Source organism: Rhea americana, unplaced genomic scaffold (assembly GCF_003343005.1).
Source record: "Rhea americana isolate MKP2758 unplaced genomic scaffold, rheAme1 scaffold_16, whole genome shotgun sequence".
NCBI classification, from domain to species: Eukaryota; Metazoa; Chordata; class Aves; order Rheiformes; family Rheidae; genus Rhea; species Rhea americana.
This window is the reverse complement of record NW_028185705.1, coordinates 3,852,096-3,872,242: the sequence shown is the minus strand read 5'-3', so window position 1 is coordinate 3,872,242 and position 20,147 is coordinate 3,852,096. Positions and strand designations below refer to the sequence as shown.

General features: G+C 36.0%; 1 protein-coding gene across 2 annotated transcripts in view; it reads right to left on the bottom strand.

Moving 5' to 3' along the window:
- SHQ1 (SHQ1, H/ACA ribonucleoprotein assembly factor) overlaps window positions 1-19,949 on the bottom strand; it is a 56,451-nt gene extending 36,502 nt beyond the window's left edge. Inside the window, exons 1-9 of one of the 2 annotated variants that reach the window (XM_085300057.1) lie at window positions 19,571-19,949; window positions 19,227-19,311; window positions 18,072-18,254; window positions 17,073-17,137; window positions 16,081-16,203; window positions 14,642-14,790; window positions 11,967-12,079; window positions 9,734-9,855; window positions 482-636 (exon numbers count right to left, since the gene is read on the bottom strand). In XM_085300057.1, the coding sequence (XP_085156183.1) occupies window positions 482-636; window positions 9,734-9,855; window positions 11,967-12,079; window positions 14,642-14,790; window positions 16,081-16,203; window positions 17,073-17,137; window positions 18,072-18,214 (870 nt within the window). In that variant the 5' untranslated portion in view covers window positions 18,215-18,254; window positions 19,227-19,311; window positions 19,571-19,949. The remainder of the gene's footprint in view (window positions 1-481; window positions 637-9,733; window positions 9,856-11,966; window positions 12,080-14,641; window positions 14,791-16,080; window positions 16,204-17,072; window positions 17,138-18,071; window positions 18,255-19,226; window positions 19,312-19,570) is intronic. The other variant, XM_085300058.1, reaches the window with a different exon arrangement.
- Window positions 19,950-20,147: the final 198 nt, after the last annotated feature.

Genomic DNA, 20,147 nt, shown 5'->3' with positions numbered 1-20,147 from the left:
CCATTACAAAACACTAAACTGAACTGTCTCAGTCCTGCAGACTTGGTGATTTTGTGCATTTTGTTTTATTATAAACGTACCTGTTACAGAACTGTTCAGAAAAAGAAAGAACCATCAAATCAAAAACAGCAACTTCCTGAAATCTATATTTACGTAAAATCAAGACATACCACACCACAAAACAAATCACAAACAAAAGGAATTGTTTGGAATCTCCTGCATCTCCTTCCGCTTCTCTCCTACAGCTAAAATGCTGCTCTAGAAGAGCCACCTAGAAGCATTTAGAAATCATAATAATCCCTAAATGCATCCCAACAGTTTAATCTAGAGAGATAGTCTTTTATTGAAATTTACTCATCACATTTGCAATATTTGGAGGTAAGAGTAAGTTCACTTTAAAAGGTACGTTCCCTAAATGACAATACAGACTCTGGCATTGGGTATTTGAAATATATACATATATATATTTTAAGTTACTTACATTCTTATCTCCTTCATTGACACAGATTTCATAGCAATATGCCAGAATGATATCAATTAAACTGAGATATATGTGATGACAGGTTCTTTTATCCAGAAGATGAGATTTATTTTTGAATTTTCTGAGCTGCTCTCTCTCTTCTTCTGAGAAGACAACTATAAAAAGTAAAACGATAATTGATTACAAATTTAAGAGTGACACATTTATTTTTAATTGGCAGTATGCAGCTTCCATGGTCTGTTTAAAAAAAGCATGCTACTAATCTCAAATCACTCAGTAAAGGATGTAAATTATTCTTACTTTCACTATTACTTAACTTTTACTAAACCTTGATACAGTCCTTTAAATGTCAGGTTCCAGCCCTGCAAAACACTGCATGCGCGTGCTAGCACTTTGGAATCTCTGAAGTACTGAGGATCTTTGTGGATACCTGTGTATCTTGTGCATCTTGTGTATCATATATAAATGTAAAATCAAGATATAGCTACATGAAAATTTTCTGAAGTTCATGTCTTACTGGACAGAAATTAAGAAACAGGCTAATAAAAACAAGCAGATTTTCCTGTGGTAGAAGAGGATAAGAATTAAAGAACTCGGGATGAATTAAGAAAAGGAACAATTCTGCATTCTTAAATCTCATCRGCTTCTATTGATAATCATGATTTAAGAGCTACCTTCATACTGGCRACAGAATCATAGAATGGTAAGGTTGGAAGGGACCTCTGGAGACCATCTAGTCCAACCCTCAGCATAGCCCCCGTATGGGGATTGAACCCATGACCTTGGCATTAGCAGCACCACACTCTAACCAACTGAGCTAAACCTGAATCCTTCCACCGAGAGGGAAGGATCACAGATCAAAACCCTGTTCCCACTGATACTACTATAAAAGGCATAATTCCCTCTGAAGAGCTATAGTTTTCACCCTCAGTGAAAATACGATAGTATTTTGCTGATATTCAATGTACCTCACTTAAGAAAGGCAACATGAGTCAAACTCCAAAGAATCACGTAGCCCAGTACCTCCTCTTTGGGTTGCATAAGCAGAACAAAAACAACAGTATAGCAGGCATGCTGTAATAACGCATCAAAATACTTCCCTAGCAAACTGTGGTATAGGCTTAGACAGCTGAGATTACATATTGAAAGGTTAACCTGTCTGAAAAGTACTTAACACTTGAAATGCAGAAAAGATGGCAGAACTGCACTGAAATAATAGAAGAGATTAAGTAGATAATTGACTGGAAGCCACCCCTATCCTCATGGAAAATCAAGAAGTCATTTAGTAAAAAATGTCAGAGGTCTGAGCTAAGAACTTTTTATCCAGACTGTCCAGGTATTCCATGTCATTAGGAATGGTTTTACTCTTTTCCTAAATCAGACAGATCCGGTGAACACACTCTAGTCACTGCATAAAATGAAGTTACAGTTCTACAAAGGCACTTGATAGGAGAAAGCAGTGTTAGTAGCCTGACAGCTGATGCTTTGTTGCATTGCTGAAGTACCACTCTACATTTGTTCAAGTGCCAATAACACAAGAACCATCAGCCTAAGTTTAAAACATCACTTCATTCAAGTAGATTTCTCAGAGACTGAAACAAGTGTAACAGCATTCTCATTACACATTCAGAACAAAATCTAAGTCTGGGGCTAAGTACACAACACGACCTTTAACTCTTTGAAATTATTTATTCTAGAAAAAGAATCTTACAATATTGAAATCTCCATTCAATTATTCAGTTACCTCCCCTCTTTTGGGCCACTATATTCTGGTATCTTCTGCTGGGCACTGAGAGAAGCTGCAAGCACAATATATATAACCAATAATTGTTTTGCGTTTTTATGTTAACATACTCAAATGCAGATGAGTAAGTTCCCCATCCTGTCTAAGCACTGAAGAGTCCTTGCTGGTCAGGGAGACCCATCAGTTGGGGGTGAATGGTCAGCCTCTGATGCTCGCTGAGAGAGATCCTTGTGTACTGCTGAATTGCCATCGTCCACCAGCTCCATCAACACTTAGAACTTAACCTGATGACCCAACAATTCCAGATAAGATCCAACTTGATTMGCTATTCTTCCACTTTAGGATTTTATACTTCCCATGCTGCGCCTCTGGAATCCTTGAGCTACTAATGATCCTGTCTAAAAAAAAACTGTAATTTTACCTTTCTTATCTTTCTATAGACCTTCTCACAATTCTCTCTCAGCAGTCTGAGCCAAGGTTGTACAGCTGGGCCACATCAGAGCCATGGATCCTTGGAACATAGGCAGCCAAACGCCAGAGGGAGCTTACAGCCAAAGATGCATAGAGAAAAGGTTACAATCCACAGCAAACTAAATTTAATTTTATACCCGTTTCTTTAAGAACACTTATAGTTATCATCCTTACGATAGAGATTTTTCTCCTCAAATGCTACTCATCATTTCACACAATTCGTATTCTCATGGATACAACTGCTTTAAGAGACATGTGTTTATCTTTATCCCAGGAGCTTGCTACAAGATTTCTGATTTTATRACATGTTTTTAAACAAATGTTCTTGATGTCAAAGGCCTGTAAGTATGCACACACCCCATCTGAAGACATAAAATCAGGAACGAAGACAAAAAATTTTGAATTTTTCTTTATGAACTTTCCTAATGTTTCTGAGCTGCATAAGCACRAAAAATTTTATTTAAACTCCTCTAGAAACTTCTTTATGAACTAAACATTTCTCTGGAGTCAAGCTAGTCTCCATTTATTCACCAGCTCCTACACAAAGGAATTCCAGTTTTTATTTTTTTTTCTTGAGAAAGCTGATCTCTTCCAGTTGCTATCTAGTACAAAATGTCAATTTACCAAGAACTATGGCAATTCTATTGTTTTTCCATTAATACAATGTAGTTCAGCATTATCCCTTAATTCACAAATATATATGTATCTATATTCCATCAGCAAATTTCTTGATAACTTTTTAATTTATACAGATTCTTCAGGGAGTCACCGCTATCATTTATATTAAAATTATCCATAAAACTGTATATGCCATGTTGTAGTACATTTGAGAAAAAAAATCAATTTCTGAAAAACAAAGATCATTTTGTAAGTTGATACGTAGAGTGGGATTAATGAAGTATCACAACAAGGTGTTTACTGTTAGGAGAGGGTCAAATGGTAAAGAAAAGGCATTTCCAATTTCAGCTAGCTTTCAAAAGAAAGCCTCTACTGGAGCAGAATGCAATGCATTATGTAATCATATGCAAATAGAGCTTTCATCCTGAAGAGAAGCACAAACCAGGAGAGGTGAAACTTAAGTTGAAAAAGAACAGCTAAGAGAAATTGTAAAAAGCAAACAGCCAAGAGTCTGTAAGCAAATATTAATAAAGCAGATCAGATGCATAAAGTTTAAAATCACTGCCAGCGACTACCTAAGTATTTAAAGATGTTGTTAAACAAAATAAATAAATAATGCCTCCAAAGTATCTCAGAATCTGTCACAAACAGAATACCTGTTGCAATGGGTGCAGAACAGCTACCTCAGTACTCCCACAGTTCCAAGTCCACCTGAATGCRTTTGCTGAGGTTAGCAGTCAAGACATACACATACCGGGAATATAAACTCTGTTCTTCTCCAAAAACTAGTAATATTCACTACTGGATCCACTACTGAGCACACACCTACCAAGCTTTTCTTTTCCCCAAAGATTACAAGCTGAAGTTTTTGTCTCACAACTGATCAAAATTAACAAGAACATCTATCATCAGGAATGAGTAGTAGTCCAACACTGACAGCAAACAAACTGACTTTTTTTTAAAGATCTACTACCAAATGAGTTAGATCACTTAAAATCCACATTCCAGAGAAATTTGTAAATGTGAACTATACTCCTCTTTTAAGTAAACCAAATAAACTCCTAGTGAACTTTGTAAAACCTGAGTTAACTATGCCTCAGAGAGTTTGCATTTTAAAAGAAGAAAAGACTGTATCTCATACAACTGGACCATATTCCCAGAAAACATAGGCCTACTAGACAACAGCAAACAAGTTGCAAACTAGACAATTCTCAAAGGTAAATGTTCCAAGACATTCATTAACTTACTTATTGCAAAGTGCCAGGTGTTCTTAATAAAGCTTCTCTCTAGAGAAAATACTTCCAGTTTACAAATAAAGATCTATCTATTCTTTAGAGATTTTGAATAATATATTATCTAAGCCTGAAACTAATTATTAACATATCAAAACCACCACCTATTTCTTGTTTTTTTTCCTAATTTAAAAACACAACTGTATRGTATAAGGTTAACGGAAAATAAAATCTTAATTACATTTTCTGCTATATTAAACCTGGATTTTGTACAATGATTACCAATGTTTTATCTAACAATACCTGCAGAGTAATCAAAAATCAAACTCCTGCAAAGCAGCATCTGCTATTACTTATCAAATCCTAAGCATGTAAATTTTCCTTAAGTTCCATTTCAGAATGTTTTGTACATTTGTCAGTGTCAAAATCATGCCTCCTCTTGCTACAACATAACTGTGTAAGTTATATGCAAACACACTCCTGTCTAAAGGATTCAGATAGATTAATCTCCTCATAGACAAACCTGCAACTAAACAAATCTACAGATTACCTTTATTTTTTGGACATGTCCTTTACTTATTTTATACTAGCCCCTTCTCGTGTTAGAATAAGCATATTTCAAAACTGTTCCTCTGTAACAACTGTCAGTCAGTCAGTGAAGCACAGCTTAATCTCTACAAGGGACGATGAAGTCCAACAGGTATAGGGCAATGTACTACGGCATTATCAAAATCTTACGTAGCTGAACTCATTGCTTAGATTCTAGATAGAGTTCAGGCTATTCAAAAATAAAGTCTGCATAATATCTATATCTCAAGACTACTGCCACACTTGCAAATGGTTGTAAATGTGTTGGGGTCTCACAATCTCAGTGCTCTGACCTGTAGAATTATAGAACAGCGTAGGCTGGAAAGGACCCCTGGAAATCAGCTGGCTTAGCTTTTTGATGAAAGCAGGGCCTCAGTTTACAGCCCTTGTAAGAACAGTCTTGAAGTCCATGACTACTTTGAAGGAAACTAAGAAAATCAGAGGAATTGCCTTTTTTTTTTTTTTTTTAACATGTACTAAAATATTATGCTACAGAACTCAGATTTTTAAATGTGTACTTCTACCCCTGTAAGCCAGTAAATCAGCAACACCAGAGAAAGGAGAAGGTTAGTTAGCAGAAAGTAGATTGTTTAGGAATAAGGTTAGCATCATTTTTATCAGTAGCAAAGAGGTTTCTATTCCTTTCGAGCTCTTCCTAAGACAGGAGAAGACATCATGCATTACTATTCTGATTAGAAAGATGTCCAGAGGCTTTGCTCAGGATCACTCCTCCATGGTTGCATGCTGCTTTAAAAATACTACTCTAAACTTATTAAGGAGGATAACAGAATTAACAATGATGATTTTCCATTGATTTCTCTTGTGATTGAATTTTTTGCTATCTGATAAGGTATAGAAAGTTGTGGAAACTTTTCACAGTGCTGATGCACTGACAACATCTCTTTCCTGTATGGATTCTGCACTGTCTAAGAAGAGTAGAACTGGCAGTGAAGACTCAATAAAGGCACTCTTCCCCTTCTACACAAGGTCATTTTGCTGAGTTTGTAGAAATGAGCCATCTTCGACACCCCCAAAGCTCTGTCAACAAGAATGTGATTGAACAAGCCTCAGTTTTCAGGAAATGAACCCCTAAGTCCTAAAAACACTGAACTGTATTCCTCTGTACACCTATATTCACTCTGTGATCAGTCAAGTCTGTTTCGTTCATTCCTCTGCTTACACGGTCGTCTTTATAATSCCTCCACTCAAATTTTAGCTCCATCCAAACACTCTTGTCTTCGATGTCAAGCTTATATCCTTCTCTAATTTTCAAACCAACACCTACAGCACATTTCCTTCATACCACTTTTGACCTCCTGCTTGCAGGCATTCTCCATAAATTCATGGGACTCTGACTGTCTTTTCTAGATCTCACAATTTCCTTTAAACTAATCTTTGTCACAATTCTGCATTCAGAGTCCTACTGAAAGACTGATCTTTAAAAAGAAATTCTTATTCTGAAAAAAAAAAATCAGAGACACCTGTAAACAAAATAAATTATCCCTGAATCATATTAATGCTATATTAGATACATGTCAGCCCGAACCTTTGAAGGTCGTTTATGTGGAAACGCAGAGGTGATATGAATAAAGATTTTCCAAAGGGAAAAGCAATCAACCGTTTGGTCTCTAAGAAAGCAGTTAACACAAAAAACAGACATCACTATAAATCAGTAAGAGGAAGAAACAAGTTCTTGATTCAGTGTTTTTGAGTATGAAAATTTTTAATAAACATGCTGATTTTTACTGTCATTTTCCCCCTAAATTCAYTTTTTCCACGTAGTAGCTTCAGACATCAGTTCCCAGCATGATATTAGGGATTCCACAGATACAGCTTAGGTGGGAACTGTCCTAATAGCAGCAACAGAGCACAAAATACAGGGACTAGAGAAACACGAGGTGGCAAATTCTAGTGTCAGTACCCCAACACCACAGCAGGCTGTATTGTCACCTCCTTTCAATTTTAGTATCATCACTCCTACTTTCATATCACTTCTTATTCAAAAGTCTTACCTATAATAAATATTCCTTTAAAATATACATCATCCCGTGTTTGAGAGAAGCAGGCTTATCCAGTTCAGCATCTCTGATTATATGACTTCTATCATATCATCTCTGCGCTTCCACATTCTTGGGTAAAGCCTTGAGATTGCATGTGTTTAATCAMGAGCATAACTTTCTTCACAGAAGTATTTGCGCAAGATGATCACAGTAGTAAGCCTATCACGACTTTTACCTCATCAAAATCCTTTAAGATTGGGAATAGGGAGGAAAGACTCTTATTTTAGAAGTTTACATTACACACACAAACTCACACACATACACACATGTCAACTCAGGAAAACTAAGTAGTCTGAGTACTCCTCATTTTATTCCTCACTTCTTCCACAGGCAGTAAAAAAGAACCTGACTGAAGATCTCAGATTTCTCCCTAGTTCCAGTGGAAATGAGGCAAAATTTCCCAACTAGCAAAGAAGATCCTTCATTTAGCAGTCTTCATTTTGTTTCAGACATTTGTTTTCAGACAAATRCAGACTACTGCAGACCCATGCATTCAACTCAAACAGTCCTGAATTTGTAACTCAGGCTACCTGAACTATACCATTGCTGGGAAAAAGCACAAAAGCAATACAAAACACAGGCAACTCATCCAATTGATCATCAGATTCCAGATCCAATAGCCCAGACTTACCTCCTGCCCTTCTCTATTTTCATTCATAAAAGATCTTCAAGTAGAACCTGTACTCCCTCTCATGGTGGTTTCTTTCACCACAACAAACTCAGGTTTAAGAATCTCCGCAGGTTTCAGATCCTCATTCAGTTTTTTTGGCATCATTAACTGCTCTTTCCATTCAAATAACATGAACTATGTTACCAAAAGTAAGGATTTTTTAGGTTAAAGAAAAAAAAAATAGGGGGCAAGTGTTGCTGTCATCACATAAGWAAGATACTGGCTGGTATTTGAGTTAAATTCACTGAAGTTCCCCAAAGCATGAGCCACATGAAAGTAAACAAAGTTTTTTTGATCATCCATATTAGAAAAAAAAATCTGTTAAAATAAATGGTTTAGAGAAACCTTTTATGTAGTCACAATTTCTGTATAACTTAGCAGCAGGATTGCTGGACTTTTGAGTTTTTAGTTTGTCTATTGTTACTGCCCATAAAGTACAGTAACACATACACTTTTTTCTTCAAGACTTTCATTCTAATTTAAAATATTCTTAATCAATAAAATCATCTAGCTGCTCTTCATTTACATTATATTCCTTAACAAAGGTAAATATCAACACATCCTTTCACTTCTTAATCAATGAAAACAATAAACAAAAACACTCTCTCATTACTCAAGTTTCCAAGCCACCTTTGTCCAATGCTTTTTAAAATCATATATTTGTGATAGATGTAATTAAAGATTCCTGATTTCAAAAGATGAAGAGATCAGATTACATTCACAGTGAAATATGCAGCATTTATCCAAATTCTATTGTCCCACCCCTGTACGAAATGYGAAAGTGCCAGTATTATTAGTGCACTAATATTATATTTGTTGAAGAACCTCTGCTGAAGGGATTATCATTATCTATTTCAGTGACATTGAACTTTCATATTACAGAGGAAATGAGCAAAAGACAATAAAAGAACAGGCATGTATAGAGTGATAATAAAATAATATGCTYGTATACAGTGATTGCAGAAAGTACTACAAAAAGTAATTCCAGTTAACGATATTCTTACAGGTTCACTTCCTAATCCTGAAACCATCATTTTTAACTTCTAAAAGGATTAATGAAGATTTTCCTTCAGAAAAAAAAAAAGTCTCTAGGATCTATAAAAAGAGCAGTAGAAAAATAAATGCCATGAACATCTGTGGTACTGTATAAGTAAAACAGAACATCCTACAGAAGACATGCACATCACAGAAATACAGCTGACACTAGGTCAGTCTTCCTCAACTGATTCTTGRAATACTTGCCACAAAGCGTCTGCACTATACGTGTAAGTAAACAGAAGTAGTTTTAATAACTTTTCCTCTGAAAATACAGCCAGGAAAGGGAGAACAATAATTGAAAAGGAGAACAGTAAGTCTGAAAAGAGATAAGCACCACCAACACACAAAGGACTCATTYTCTAGCTATTAAAATAGCTACACCAAAATAGTTTTGACTTGACTTCAAATGCCATGACTTACTGACACTGACAACTCCCATGAAATCTTAAAAATTACAGCATACTCTTAAAAAGGAATTTTCTCTGCATAGATAGCTTGAATTCTAGTTGGTCTTTAAGAAGGGTTAACTCTGAAATACATTATGGAGATAAGAGATCACATGTGAGCCTACACAAACTAACAGATAAGTGTTTAAGATGAAATGACCACTTAATCATATACCATGAGCTTCGGACATCAATGCTGTATAAGATAACAGTATGCAACTGTCCTTCAAAGAGAAGGCAAGGCATGTTGCAGAATACTTCTCTCCTCTACGAAGAACAATAGTTTTAAGATCAAAAATTGTAGGCTAAAATCATATTTTTTTCTTTAAAAACAATAACCTAGTACATAACATGAAAACACAAAAATTAACAGATACATTCTTACCAAAAGTTTCATGTTCCTGATGACTTTCTTCCTGCAAGGCCATCTTTTTTTTATGGGCATCAACCCACCATGGTTTATATTTCAAAACATGTTGAACAGCTTCATCTTCAAAAAAATCAGCTCTGGAAAAAGAGAGAGTCATATGCTGTTCATTTCAATTTATAGCACATGTGGGTATATTTTTTATGGACAGACTGAATACACCTAATTGGGTTCCAGGCAATTTACCATTTATTAAAAATGTAACTCCAAAGAACAAAAATAAATGTGACCAGTCAGTATCTGGTCTTCAGCTTAAAAACAGAAAATACTGATTATAAAAAGCATAAACCACAATATTCTTTTATCTTGCAATACCCCTCCCATACTTTCTCAACTTTTCCAAGGCTGCCYGGAAGCCTAGGAATTTGATGAGTTTGTAGCACGACACGAAGATGAACAGACATTGGATGAACAGATTTGGTTTGGATCTATCTAAACAAAAACATTTCAAAGAGGACTCTCAAAAAACCTGCCTTCATTGGGAAGTTCTATTCTCAGAGTAAGCATGCTTTGAAGAGGAGATGTATGCAGCTGGAGAGCAAATATCTGAAAGTAGAGCTGGGAACAGACTTTTGGGTAAACAAAGTTATGTAGTAGCAAGGTTAAAAAAAAAAAAAAAAAAGAAGAAGAAGATCTGTTATGAATTCTGTAAAAGATGTACCACTGTCTTAGCACAAAGCCACTGTGGTAGAAACTCAGTATACTGAGTCTGGAAGGATTTATGTTCAAGGATTCAAGTTCTAAGCCTTCTCTTATTTTCTTTTTTTTTCTTCTTTCAAGCCAAAAAACAGAATGAAAAATGAGAACTGTAAAAACAGAGGAAATAGTTCTTAATAAATTTTTAATCATTATACAAAACCTAACTTGTTCACTGAGCACAGACTGTAATTTGCTGTACTCTCACATTAACAGCTTCCCCAATGCCTTCAGTGTCTTTTGAAAAAGTAACTTAAACATTAGCCAGTCTGCATTTTCCTTAAAACCAGCAGAATATTTCTGCTCAGCACTGTTCCTCCAGAACTATCCTTCGCATCAGGGTGCAAAGGAAAACAACAATTTTAGTTGAAGACAAAAGGCTGGTATCATCTGTTCTGAGGCTTCTAAAACATACCCATTAAACTAAAAGGTCCTAGTTCATCTTTAAGGCTAGAACACAGGGTCCCTAAGACGCAAACTTAGCATTATTGTAATTTTCATCAAATTACCTGTTCGGAACTATTAGAACTGAGATAGTAAGTGTACTTCCAAATCATGTTGTAGCTCGAGAAAGCACGGCTTTTATTTCTACTTGCTACAAAATGACACATAACAGCCAAATACACCACTTTAAATACCTCAAATGGGTTAAGTCTATATATTTCAGAACAAATAGAGCAATTCCTGTGGCTGTTCTTCAAAATATCTAAAGACAAAAGGAAAAAGCCACCAAAATCTCTCTTCCTTCTCAAAACACACCACAAGTCTTAATTCTCCCTGCTGAGAACTATACCTATTTCCCATTAATTCTGATAATCTAAAGCATAGTGTACTTTTCTGGAAGTTTCTGCGCTTCCCTTGACCTGAAATATTCCAATCTGGAGAGACTGTCCTTGAAAGACACAAAGAATCATTTCCACCTTCATCATATAGGAAGACATACAGAGAAACACACAGTTTTGAGAATTTTTCTCATTCTGTTGAAAACCAGATCTGAAACAGGCAAAGCTCGAAATGGTTTAAACAACAGTTACGTGATTTCAAATCTCTAAGAAAAAATAGCAGGAACTACTTAGAAGGGACCATCTACTTCATTATAGACCAGGTTGGATAAGTTACCATGTTTCACAAGGAGGAAACAAAGTTATGATATCTGCAACCCAAAATGCTGCCACCCTTTGGCTACCCTGATGTGAAGAGGTCAACTATGAAAGAGCATTCTGCAACAGTTCACAGTAGCCCCACTTGAGAAGAGACTGAATTCTGTTTTTAGTTAACCAGTAAAGCAAGTGCAAAACAGATAATGTCCTGTGTCACTGTCACTCTTCTGAATACCTTCTACTGCCTACTGCTAGAAAGCAAAGAGCCAGACAGACAAAAAGTAAAGGCAGTATTTCCAAAAGCAATCTTAAAACCATCATCTATCAAACAAGAAAGTGAATTTATTTTAGCTGAGGCACTTTCACTTGACCAGGTGAAATAAATCAGTACTTACAGGTAATGATCAGGATCAAACTTAGCAGCCTCAGCTGCCAGGCGTTTCCTCCTACGTTCATCTACAGGCACTCGGTCTGGATCCTTAATGTCAATAATATCACTGAGTTCATCCTGAAAATGTAACAAAAGTTAGATGATCAAGCCAAAGATACAATGTATAAGAACTCTTTAGTAAAAGTTTGAGATGTCTATTGGCATTACAGTAAGCGCTAAGGCACTTCCTTATGAAAAGGTAATATACTACATGTGATACCATTCCTTCAATTTTAACACAAGTGCAAAAAATAATGATAATAATGGTCACTACTGTTAAACCAGGTGAGTCCTAACTAGAAATTTGTATCTCTTGATACACATTATTGAAAACTAGGCACAGTCTAAAAAATCTGCGTAACCTTTCAATTCAGACTATTGTGCAAATAGGACACCCAAATTCCATGGAGTTTCAGTTATTATGAATTCTAAGAAGCTTCAAATTTTATGAATTGTATTCAGGTGCTTTTCTTTATCATAAAGCAGGCAGGGTATTTTGTATTATGCTGAAATTTGTAATGCTTAAAAAAAGCAGGCAACCATATATGCACAAGATAAAAATCATAGTCTTTGTAACTCTTCAGATTAATCCTGCATTCTCAAGTGGCCACACATTAATTAATGGACAATTTCAATATCCTTTTAGACATAAATAACTAGAGGTACATTAATGCTGATGGAAAATGTACTTCTTCAGTAGTTTCATGGTAATAAACTAATAAATACACTCACAGAATGGAGATACTTTCTCCATAAATAGCAATCCTTCTGTTCCAAAACCTTAAGATACTACAATTCACACAATAATAAATTAGAATTACAGGATTAATATGCTTTAAATAGCTGCTACTTCTATTGCCTGGTGTGAGAACTTCAGCAGAACATTAAGTAATAAATTACTATCTAGTATTTTAATAAAAGCTCTATATTCTACCAATATTATTATGCAGCTGAGTATGCTACAGGTTGTAGATTAATTCCAATCTATTCATGAATTAGTGAAACTACCAAATGCACAAAGGCGGAATGATTGCAGTTTAAAGCTTCTATCCTACAAATTAATCTACAAAATAAAATGTCAGTGCACCGGTATAGTCCTAGTAAATTCATCATAAATCAAGTGCACAAAGACCTTGAAGAATCCCAACCTCAGTCAGAAAACTTCGTTTAGATATATTTCAATTTCTTTTATTCAACACGACAAATAACACAGCATCATCCTTTTCGTGCAATATTTTACAAGAGTTTAACCCTATTAAGAGCTTTAATCTCTAATTACTCAATATTATRGCAAAGATATACTATAAACACTTCAGCAGATAATAAGGAATAAACCAGATTGCTACTGTTTAACAAACTGTGCTATGTAAACATGTACGGACAATTTGTCATACAGTATCTTTCCATAAAAAAAGAAAATAAGCCTGCATTCCCAGCCAGCTGATCAACCTCTTTTTGAAAGGAGGCAAGTTTATCACAGAATTACACTGCTCAGAGTTCAAGCAAAGTTCTCTGAAAGGTTCAGGCTCTGATAAGCAAGAAGTTTTAAGAGAACAGCACAGTCAAAAAGTATTTTGAACAAAATACATACTTAAACCTGTGACAAATTATAATCCTAATTTTAGAGGCAATAAAGAGCATATACAAATAAATATCACTAGAGTCTGAATTYATTTTTTCCACAAACATTTTCCTACAGAATCTACCAGCTACAGTTATTAAGTGCTACTCCAGAGAGAGGAGACAAAACCAGGGCTTCACTGCTGAAGGTCTTTAAGGATGATAAAGCAGATCTCATTTTCAAATATTTTAGTCTCCTGAACTATTTACTAGTGAAATTAGAATTTTAGCTGCTAATGACCTTATTTTACATCTGAAGATCTGAATCAACTTTAGGAATCGAGAAAGAACCAAGCACACTTAAAGAGATCCTCAAACACACAAGGTGGAGCAAGAAGACTCCATATTTCAATAGTTACTGCTTTCTGAAGAAACAAAGGTTAAAATTAAAAGTACAAAGAAAAATGACTATGAATTTCACAATGGAAAATATTTTAATGCAACAACCATAACAAAGCCTAAAACTTAACCAGCTTTATCTGTTTTAGGTAAAATTGTTTCTTTTTTATTTGAATCAGTTCTTTCATTTTTAAATACGCTTTAAAATTCATTGCATCAGAAATAAWTTATTTTGGTGTTGAATATGTTTGAAGTCAGAATGGAAGACAATATCAAATAAAATCAGGAGCATTAGCAGTACAGCCTAAAGACTACAACCTTTTCCTCTCTCTCTCTCAAAACAAACAAACAAACAAACAAAAAAAAAAAAAACACACACACACCGGGGACCATTCAGCCCTTTTCTCTATTACTGATCTTACTGCAGACACAGATTAGGCTATTGCCTCAGCTACCACAGTTTACTCACAGTTGACCACTCCTGTTTCTGCAGGAACAAAGGTTCACCTTTGCTATTATTTGAAGAGCAGCATATACTCAGTCATGTAATACAATAACAAGGAAAAGCTGTCACTTAGTGATCCTCTCTTGACCATGGAACAAGCCAAGAAGCCTATCCAACTAAAAGGCAGTATAACTTTAAGCTATTTGGAACTTTTAAGAGGCAGGGGTGTCACCTACCTGCAGTCGCTGGAACACTGCTGAGTACAAATTCCCAAATCCATAGCAGTACTGTTGTTGTAGAGTGCTTTCCGCAGTTTCTTCATAAGGAGTCTGCTCAATTTCCCAGTCAAATTCTTCTTCCTCCTCAGACAATGGAGCAGAAGCAGCTGTATACATGACATGGTTAAAGAAAATGATTACAAGCTTATAYCACCGAAAACATGTGATTTAATAACTAGACAAATGTTGATAATACAGTGTGCTTTTTATTTACTACATTTCTTAATAAATCTTACATGACACTGAAAAACATGATTTCCAGAAAATAGAAAAAAAGAGGCACCAAATGCATGTGAACAACACATCTCCAGATCTCCCATTATCTTATCCAATTGACATGAGTGAGAATTTCTCAATCTATTAAACTGAGTGGTTTGAATGAAAATGAGGTATAACAGACCTGATTCATATATAACAAGCCAAAGACTAGGAAAATTAGCTTTTTTTGATGCAACATACACATCCCCAACTATGGATGTTCATAATCTGTCAGATTTTGCTGCATCTCTGCYGCCTCCAACTCCAAATGGCATTTTTCTCAAAAATAACTCTTATCACTAGTAATGTGCAAAAGTATTACTTTCTTTCACACAAGTCCCATGTTTTCCGCTTTTGTTTTAACATGGAAGGATAGTAGATGGCTATATCACAGTTTACACTAGATTACTACCAGACTACTCRACTTTTACAATCATAAAGTACTTTCCAAAATTGAAAAAGAAAAAAAAAATAACTGATTGCTTTAAGTTTTTCATACAGACAGATACTTACATTGTTAACCTATAGATTCTGCATCAAATTCTCCAACTTTTCAAAATGCAGACCAGGAAAACSTATACTAAGTTACTCAAAGACTGAAACAGCAGTTCCACTAATTTCAACATGAACAGAAATTTATTCTAAGATAACCCTGACAAGATCAAAGTAAGTATCAATAATTTAAAAAACACATGCACATAACCAATCACACAGTCAAACCTTGTCTGTGAAATGATGCCATTAAGCAGGTTATCTGCTGGAACCTGTGTTTTTTTTTTTTTTTTTTTTTTTAAAAAAAAAAAACTTAAGCTTCTATTATTTGAGCTGAAAGATTAGTTGTACTGACTTGTGGGAAGTAGAAGACTCAAATGTGTGTTTATTATACAGCCACAAGAGGGGCTACAGAGGCTTAGCAAGTGTTAAACATACATTTTGGAAAAGCATACACGTAACTAAGCTATAATTAGGAGAAGTACATCACCTACAAGTTCTCTTTGATACTTACCTTTTACTTACYTTCTTTGTACCTTTGAACTACGGGAATAGTTTGTCTTCCTATATATATCACTATGTAAATCTATTTCTATAACTATTTTACATAACATATGTATCACTAATATAAGGATTTTTTGCTGTACCTATTTCTTCCACTAAAGGTTTTACTGATCTTAACTTCTTTGTTGCCAAAAGAGATGTCAGCATATCCAGTCCTTCAAAATATTGGCCAGGAATCTCCTTAGGTAACCGAATTGTAAAAGTTCCTTAAAGAAAAGACAGTATATAATTATTAGTCTTGCATTAAAACATCCCTGATAACTTAAAAAGGACATTTTTAGTTCTTACAAAAAGCTCACAGAAATTGGGATACATGCAGAGAATATTTTATTATGCATCAATCGCTGTGCATGTTTTTATACTTCATTTACCAATTTCACAAAAATCAGAAGATTTTAACAACAAAGCTTGAAAAAGTATTTAACAGGTTGTKGTCTCTTAACTTGCATTGTATAACATAAACCCATAGAAGACGAGGTTTATTTTAATTTGAATTCTTTCTCCAACCAGGGAATCAAAATAAGATCACAGGAACGTGCTGATTCATGTTTTAAGTATATAATAAAGCAAATTGGAAGCAGCAAACTGTAGGTTTTATTGCAGTATTTATTTTCTTTCTGAATATATTTATTCCAGAATATATATTTCTCCTTTATTCCAAAAATGCTTTCCACCCTAAGGTGCAGAGAAACATTCAAGTCTTCTCTCTTAAGACTTTATCAAGAGATTATCTCAGGATTACTTAATTTCTGCTCAGCAATACTTAACTTTCTTGCAGACTTACTAGGCTAATGATCTTGGTAAAATGACATATTTAACCCCATAGGGCTTGAAGGGGACTTATCCATAACTGTTCCAATAAAGAAGTTTATGTACATGTCTTTTGTCCTTAATTAGCCAAAATAAGTATAATGCATCCTGAACAAGAATTTTATATCACATAAAATAGAAGAAACTTTAGTAAAGTATAAAAAAACTGTATATAAATTAAAGTTCTATGCAATTAGGTATAAGTTATTGAAGAGTTAATACTCTTCACACTTCAGTGACAAATACACTAGTAATTAACTGATACCTTCATCTGTATTGTAAGATGCTTTTTCTCTACCATCTTCCACAATCCTTCCAGGAAGGGTCAATCTGCAGGCAAAGAGAACAAAATGTCTCATTGAATGCCTGACTAACTCTATAACTCAGTCCATAAAACCTTAAGGCATATTCCAAAAGCAGTACAAAGGATTTAACTATGTGACTCCAATTGATAATAATGGAAGTTATGCTCCTAAATCCTATACACTATTTTGAAAACTTACTCCCTAAAGTACTGGTACAAGATACTAGCATCTGAAAGCGTTAATTTGTGACTTCCCCAGCTAAGATGAAGTCACAGGCGCCACAGAGATGATGTCCTTAGTACTACATGCAACACTTGAAGATCCTGTAATCTACAGACTCTGAGCTATCCTACAGTGACAGGATACAAARACTCACCCAACTGACTACATTCTACTAATCTACTAAAATCCTGATAGTAGTCTACTACTGTATATAGGTAATACAAGGAGAGGAATATCCAAGAATTCAGGAAACACAGAAAATAAAAAAGGTTAGGAGCTCATCAGCTCTTATATGACAAAGGTTCTCTTAACACTTTCATACTTTGATTGTCTCTTGTTCCTTTTCCATAGGGTAATGAGAAACTTACTGTCTGGAGAAAAGACAGCACAAATCTCATTTCCTACAGCCTACRGCTTCTTTTCTCCCCTTACGTTACTAGGTGTGCACCAAAACACATACTCCACGAAGTATATCCTATCTGGCTTTCAAAGGCAAAGACACACTTACATACATCCAAAGTAGTCCTTGGTAAAGTAAATTCAGATAAGCATTTAACTGAATTCTTTAAGTGATTTAAAATCTTGAAACAAAGATGCCAGATCCACAAGGCAAGCCAAATCACTGTGGAAACTACAGATAGGGCATATACTGAGAGCCCCAAAAGTAAAGTTCATTCTCTATTTTTTTTTTAATTTTTTTTGAAGTTCAGAGCTTTTTACATTCTTACACTACTTACCTGAGAAAGTAAGGTTTAGCATAAAATTTAAAATCTTCCCCTTCAAAATATAAATCAAACTCTGAAGCTTTGGCATAAGGTATTTTGATTATTATTGTAAGAAAATCTGGATCTTGGCTCAGCTCAAAAGCTGGAGTTATCATGATGAATTGAGCAGGAGAAGCAACCACTGACTGCACAGCCCTATCAAAACAGCAAAATAAAAGATTATTGTAATTTCCATTTTATGACAGTAAATAGCATCTTCTTCAATATTCTGAAAGAACATTAAATATATAGAAGATAATTCTGTGAAAATCTGTAAAAATAAAACATTAATGACAGCATGAACAAAAAAATACCCTGTACTCTCAAGAATAGCAAGGTACTATCATTTTACAGCTTAATTTTTGCTTTTTAATGGAAGAAGGTAACCTAAATGAATGCAAACATTTGGAGTACTGGAAATCACCTGCTACATTCAGCATACCAAGCATATATATATATATAAAAAAAAAAGCACATGCAGTTTAAGACTGAACTTAAAAAAAAAACATTTTCTTTGGCAACAGATGTTAGATTTGTAAGTTTGTTACTGAAGCGACGATAAACCACTATTAGAAGACATTGAAAAATACTTTCACAATATTGAAGTCATACTTTATAAACACGCTTCCTAGAACTCAAACAATAGATTCAGTATACCCCAAAGAGATGACCTGAGCATCCACAATAAGTGTACTACTCTTCACATGTTTTAACACCTAAGCCTCTAGGTTAGTTACATGCATAGTAAGTCAAAGACATCTCTTTGCACTTGGCTCATGACATAAACTGCTTCCATGTAAACTGTTAAGATCRCTTTTACACACTCAGAGGACTTCCAGATGTCCAGTGTGAACATACTTTCTGCTTTGATGAGGCTATAGTGTTTTCAGAAGTCTTGAGCGAGCATCTTAGAAAACTCACATTCCTCTCAACAATTTTGGTTCGGCAAATGATTCAATTAAAGAAACCCTAAGCAATATAGTAGTTGTAACTGGGCTAAGGAGTGTCTGAGATTTSCTTTACTAAGTGTTTTTAAGGAGAGGTTAGGTCAGCATCCAGAATCATATATACGCCTATAGGTGAATGCACATATTTATCAGGAAGGGAAGGAATTTACATAGTACCAACCTCCCGTATACAACCAGACTCTTCCACAGTTTCAAAATGCAAGAGAAGAGGCCTTTCTTCAGTTTTAATTTAGAACCAGCTTCAGCTGGAAAAAAAAAAATACGAAAATTACCTGTGCAAGACAAAAGACTTTTCAATAAAGCATTCAAAAGAACAGAATTATTATTTGGAAGAGAACTACTTTCCACTGACTTCCAGAGTTGTCTTTACTGAACAGATCCACGTTCTTACAACTCCAGGAACAAGCACAGAGCAGTAACAGGGCAAAATCGCCCCCCGGCCCTCCCCTCGCAGCACACCTACCTACCCCACTTGGTGGGAACGGCAGAAGAGAAACTCCTTACCTCACCGCACCGTTTTACCGCAGTTAATCAACACCTCCCTCCTCTCCACGGACCACGCGTGTCAGCACGGGGCGGGCACCGACACTTTCGCTTTGCCTTGCAGGCGCCACGCTCCCGTGTCACTGCCCGTTTCCTCACGGTCGGTAAAAGCAGGAATTGACCGCAAAAGTAGTTTTTTCCCTCAGTCTGGTGGGTTTTTTTCCCCAGACGTAGCGGGACACGCAAACAACGGGCTCCGGCCGTCCCCACCTGCTTAACGCGGGAYAGTGCGCCCGGGGGGCGGGGGGAGCCGCGCCGCCGCCGCGACCCTGCGCCGCTCCCCGCGCGGCGCCCAACGGCCCCACGCTCAACGGCCGCCCCACTCGCGCGCGCTCAACGGCCGCACGCAACGCCCGCGCATGCGCCGCCCGACGGCGGCGCAGCGTCACGCGGAAAGGCTGCCCCGCCCCCCGCCTCTGAGGCGGCGCCATTACGAGCGGTGCCGCCTCCCGGGCGCGAACGGCCTCGCCCGAGGGCTGGCGTTTCAGGACGCTTCTGATGCGTTCTCGGAGAACTTAAGCACCAGTCCTTTTTTTTT